Raw genomic sequence first — 6,000 nt, 5'->3', positions numbered from 1 at the left:
GAGCCCCGGTACTGACTGCACGTGCACCAGAACTGCTTCAAAAATGTCTTTATTGGTTATTAAATGATAACAAGTACTGCAGGTTAGACATAAAGCCAAAGCAGTTACAAGTTAAAATCAACACAACCATTTCGGAAATAGAAACCTGCCAGGCAAGGCAGGGAAGTTACCTTGGGAGAGATCTTCTTTAAGCAAGAAGGAAGGGGTTGGGAAGGAAAAAAAAAGGTGGTTGTTGCAGCAGCTCCAAGTGACAAAAGACTTGGCATGCCTGTGAAATATTCCTCCGTGGCATTTGTGGACAAGGGCCAACAGGTCAAAACCAAAACCACAAAGGAGTCACAAACAGATTGACTACAAGGACAACAGAAACTCCCAGGTCCTGACCTGGGGCACACACCTAGACAAAAACCACCACTGGAGAACACAAGTCAAACCAATATTCCAGCCACAGCTGCTGCCAAAGCACCTTCTAACACACCACCTTCTAAAGGTACATCATTTAGCTAAAAAGTCAACAAGTACAAACATGGCCACCAAAAAGAGAACGAGGTGCACACAGTGGGGTCTGAGGCAGGCACTACGCAGTCACAACAAGAGCTCAAAGGGACAGATCATTTCACAGATGAATGCATCAGGAAATCGCTCGGCACTTTCTAGAAGCCCAACCGTGGCAGCCACCCACACCCAGCTCCTGCCACCCAGGCTTCTGAGCTGTCATATGGCTGTAAACCACTCACCACCATAGTGTTGGAAGGACCAAAATGACAAGTAACCCAACATTATGATGGGTGGAAAGCAGCCTTTAATATTTGACCAAGGACAGTATCTGCCTGAGTGAAAAACAGTATGAAAGACAATGCAGAGGAGTGGCCACAAGGCAAGCATTTGAGACAATAGACAGGAAACGGCTGGGCCACCCTGGGAGTCACAAATGAGAGATAGAGAAGAGGGTAGGGGGCAGGGAGTTGAGCCGCTCTGGAGGGCTGCCTCTGGGACCCCCAACTAATAAAACCACAGGCCCAGTCATGTAGCAGAGTCCAAAGCTATGTGGCATGTCTGCATCAAGTCAGCTTCCAGAGGTCTCAAAAGATAGGAGGTGGAAGGTGTTCCTGCAGATGGACCCTAAATTTCTCCATGTCTAGTTCTAAAACTTCCTAGGGTACCCTTGCCCTTTTAGGTTCTCAAATTAGGAAAGGACCCTTGAAGGTGGCCCAAAAAACAAAGTATTTGGAGCCCAACAAAAGAATGCTGTGTGAATGGCAGAAAGGGTCATAATACCCAAATGCATCTTCTCCCTTCAAAATCCTTTCAAACTGGTCTTAGCATGACCATCCTGGCCTCAGCAACATCTATATTCTTTACAGCTGTCCTTTGGCTTTCACTTCAACTTCACTCCAGGACCCACTTCAACTCAGCAGAATGGTCCAGTTTAAGACTTCCATCCTAGAGGGTTTCATTCTAGGACCAGCTATGGTCATTAAGGCAATGTTTCCCTCAAAGACTGGGCTGTATTATCTCCAGCTGGTCCCCTAGTCTACCTCCGAGGAGGGACTAGACACAATCTCGTCTCTCTTTCCCATGATTCATGCGATGATGGGGAGATATTGCACCTATCCCTCCTCTCATAAGCCAGTTTTTCATACTAAGGGAACCAGATCCAATGAGTCCAACATGTTTGTTATGACAGAAAAAGGTGGCTGTTTGATGAGATCAAAAGAAAGGCTAAGAACTTCTGGCACAAGATGAAATGAATTAGGGGTAACAGCAGAGGGAATACTCTCATGGATGGGCTTTCATCCAGTTGGAGCACAGTGACTGAGCTCTCATCATAATTAGAGCTTTCAGTAACAAACAATAAACTTAGGAATCCTCTTTTGAGAGTTCATTTTTAAAGGCTAGATATACCTAATCTAAGGACCATATTAATTTCACCCCAAATTCCACTCCCTTACCTTATACTAGTACCAATGTGACATCGGAAACATCTAACTACTGTTTTACAAAGGACATTTCTGAGGTGAAATCCAATGTCATGTCAGTCAAGGGAGTTGGCCCAGAAGACCAAAAAGATTCTATTTTACAGTTATCTTTAGCTTAATGTAAAGTAGTAGGTATTATAGCTGATTGGCGAGGACAAGGGTCTGACTAGAGAAAAACGTTTAGAATGAATCAGTCCTGCTATCAAAGGCAGTTTATAGGAATCCTGACACTAGAGACCATGGAGATTACATACAGTGGGTCCATATTCTTCACAAGAGCAGGGAAATGAAATGTAATAGAAGACATTGCTAAATATACATTTCTATAGTAACTGCAATGGAGAGGACAATAATAGGACCTCAATCTTTGTTTTTTTCCTCTTTTAGGCACTTCTTTCCAATGAATAAAAGCCATTCTGAGAACCCCCAAGATTTTCCTTAGCTATCCTGGAGTTAGAGCTATTTATTTGTGGTTCCTGCACCAACTTCCTTGGATGCTATTTTGTTTGCTCATAGTTGCCTTGCTATGATGTACTTATGCTGATCCGCTGACTTTGCTGCCACCAAGCCCCTGGGCAGGGCTAAGATGGCAATCCCCCAATTCTGGCTGTAGGGGTGTCAACAGAGGAGGGATGAAAGCAATATCCTTTCGCTGGGCCCAGAGGATGAAGATGAGAAGAGGAGCAAAACCAAAGGAGAAAGGAAGGCCATGTCTCTCAGATGCACTGGGGCCAGGCCCTGGTCAGCACAACTGTTTTGCATTTTCTGTCATCTTTTCTATTTGGCTTAGAAGACAAATTGATGCAAGTTTTAGAAAGATCATGGCAATGACCTCCAGATCTACTCTTTTTTCAAAGGGAAGGGAAACTCAGTTCTGAAATTAAACATGCTTCTTGGACAATTTTGAGAGCCTTTCCCCTGCTGTAAATGGACATCCCAAATATATAACACTTGTCCTGGTGGCCACGACTGTGGATCTGAACCTAAGGGTGGTCTACTGCAGAAAAATCCCAGGGTCCTCCTGTATGCTTTGGCCACCTTGTCCTTACACAATCATCTCTCGTCTTCCTCATCAATCCCAAAGTCCTTCTCAGTGGCTTCTTTCTGTAGGATAACTGCAGACTCCAACCATTTCCACGCGAGAACTTGTCCAAGTGTCATCATCTTTGCATCCTATTTCCCTCTTCTCATCACTTCAGACACCTAGGCCTGGCCACTCTTCCTTCTTCTGAGGAGCTAATCTGAACCTAGCACACCCAATCTACAGAGTAGACCACAAACTAATAGATTCATAGGCTGGCTTTCTTCTGAAATCTTTTCCTATGGACACTACTTTAACAAGCCCTATTGTTTCACTGAGGTCTAAAGCTGTGCATAATGTGGAGAACTAGACCTACCTAGAGAAGGTAGGGGATGGGCAGGGAAATCACTACACCTGAAAGAATTCCCCTCTTGTGTGTTGAACATTCCTATCAGAAAGCTGAAAATAAAGATCAACTTTGACTGATGTGGACACTGGAACTTTCATGCTGAAGACCTAGTGTAACCCAGACCCAGTCACTTGACTAGATGAAGTCTTCAGGGAACTGATGACTCTTCAGGTAACCTGTCCCAGAGTGCTCCCTCCTGATCCCAGTGCTCCCTGATGACACACCTGGAGGTCGCAAGAGACCAGGGTGAGCTGGCAGTGGGCTCAAATCAAGAGCAAAATGTCTGAAAAAAGAAATCTTGAGTATATTGTTTCCAAACTTTTGGATAAGACTGAGACATACCTTTGGCTACCTTAGATGATTCTCAGAAGAATCAGCTATCAGGGTTTTACCCCAAAAAATAAAAAAAAGGGCTCAAAGTTTGTTTTAGACAACTTCTTTAGCATTTTCATTCGAGGATGAACCACTCCTGCTTCAAGGTCAATGAAAGGATGGACTCCAGGATGAAATAAAACACGGGCAAACACAAAACAAAGAAGGAACAACTCGAGAGCAAGTGAAAAAGGGCCCCAGAAAAGGGCCCACCTCAAGGCCCTGACCCATGAAGAGCTGAGCCAAGTCAATATTGTCTCCTCCCAGTGGGATCTCCATTGAGTGTAGCTCTTGAACACATCAGGAAGGGTGGGGGCATCCACTCTGTCATCCTCCTAAAAATGGCCCTTCATGGCTGAAAGGCTTGTCCTCCACTTGTCATTTCTTTTCTGTCCTTGGTGAAGAAGAGCACACCCTCAGCACACATTTAAGGATTACTCCCCTTCCTGCTAAGGCAGGTGACTTCCAGCTAGCTACTCTGTCGACTGCTTCTATGATCAAACCCTGTCACCCCTCGGACCCTGTCACCTCAGGTGCTTTTCAGTCTACTGATAGCCAGCCAGCCCCCTCCCTGGATCAAATTCAGTGGAGAACTGCTGACACTTTAGCCAGGATGGAGAGTCCCCTGTTTTTTCCCCCTGGGATGGCTGTAAACTTTCATGTTAGGCTCATGAAGCCCTGAATATTTGGGTACTCTTCCATTGGAAAACAGGTCAGATTGAAAAGAAAACACTCATTTTGTTCTTAAAAGCAAAGCATTCTATGCCAAGCGCAAACATAAAAACAAAAACCAAAGAAGAATCGGACCCAAACCCTTCTTTGTGAGGATACAAGTTTGCTTTGCATTGCTGAGGATTTTAGTCGTTTGGACTGTGCAAAATATTTTCAAGGTCCTGGCTCATTTTCAAATATTGTTCCCCCCACCCACCCACCCCAAAATAAATAGCTAATTATGCATCTCTACAAATGTATGGTCCATGGGTCTGGGCTTCATGTAGTTTGTATGCAAACGAAATAGCCCGAGCAGGGATGTCCCAAGTTTTGACCCCGAGAACATCACCACTTGCAGCCTTCCCCAGTCTAGACCCAAGCAATCTTGCTCTCGATCAACCTGGCTACGTGCAGGGGGTTGGGGGGAATCCTGCCTGAGCCATGGGACAAGGTCGCCCTGGTCGATGCTTTCACCAAGGGCACAGACTGGCAGAGCATTGACCAGTCACTGACCAGAGTCATCACTGGAGCAATGCTTTAGAAAAGACAAACAGCTGGTTTCTAGGCTGTCAGGGATTTTTATGGGGGGGGCTTGTTTTGGGGGAACAATCACATGTAATCCAGTCTCAGGTTTAAGTCCCATCTGGCTTCAGCGTGGGCTTTCCTAAGTCTTCTGTTCAGCAGGTGTGGCTGTCTGGGCAGGGGCATCAGGCTTCATGATCTGGTATGTGATGAGATATTCTGGGTATGCCTATGGAGAAACAAAGATGCATCAAGGGGGTGGCTGAACTAGCAGACCTATGTCCCCTCGAGGGTTTTCTGAGGGTCACAAGCTTCATGGACACATTTGTACAAACCAGTATGGAGAGGGTAATTGTATTCTTAGCTAAGCATTAAGTTAAAATAGGATTTCTATTTTGATAATTGTAATTAATCCTCATCCTCCTTATGTTTTTTTGTACTCACCTGTGATCACTAAGTCAGATGCTCTAATACTCTAAAGTGGACATTTAGAGAAGAAGAAGAGGGAACCTGCAGAGCTGGAGGAGGGTGTGAGGTTTCCCTTGAACCAATGACTCCAGGATGACAGTTGGCTTTTAAATCATGGGCCATTTTTGCTATCTACGACAGGAAGGCTGACAGCTCACATTTTAGTTTTCTTCCCAAACAGCCCTCCTAGAAGTTTTTCCTATTTAATTTTCATTCTTTAAAGCATAGAGACTTTTAAGATCATTTTTGCCCCAGTTTCAAATCTTTCCCTCCCCCCTACCAAATAATAAAACAAAAAATCCCAAACTTATTACAAATATGAACAAGCCTAATAAACTTCCTCATTTGTCTTAAAAAAAAAAAGAACAGAACAAAATGATTCAATCTGTACCCAGAGTCTATCAATTCTCTTTTTAGAGGGCAACAGCATTTTTCTTATCCTTATTTATCAATTAGAGCAGCCAAGTCTTTCATAGATTACTGCTATGTTACTGCTGCTCCTGTGTATGCTCTGCTGG

General features: G+C 44.4%; 1 protein-coding gene across 2 annotated transcripts in view; it reads right to left on the bottom strand.

The window, feature by feature from the left end:
- Positions 1-4,710: 4,710 nt before the first annotated feature.
- Positions 4,711-6,000, bottom strand: part of TNKS (tankyrase) — a 207,598-nt gene continuing 206,308 nt past the window's right edge. For both annotated transcript variants that reach the window (XM_074228240.1, XM_074228239.1), the window contains exon 28: positions 4,711-5,243. In XM_074228240.1, coding sequence (XP_074084341.1) covers positions 5,157-5,243 — 87 coding nt within the window. In that variant the 3' untranslated portion in view covers positions 4,711-5,156. The remainder of the gene's footprint in view (positions 5,244-6,000) is intronic.

This window comes from Macrotis lagotis, chromosome 3 (genome assembly GCF_037893015.1).
Source record: "Macrotis lagotis isolate mMagLag1 chromosome 3, bilby.v1.9.chrom.fasta, whole genome shotgun sequence".
Lineage (NCBI taxonomy): Eukaryota > Metazoa > Chordata > Mammalia > Peramelemorphia > Peramelidae > Macrotis > Macrotis lagotis.
Note: the sequence above shows the minus strand (reverse complement) of the source record. Positions and strands in the feature narration are given on the sequence as shown.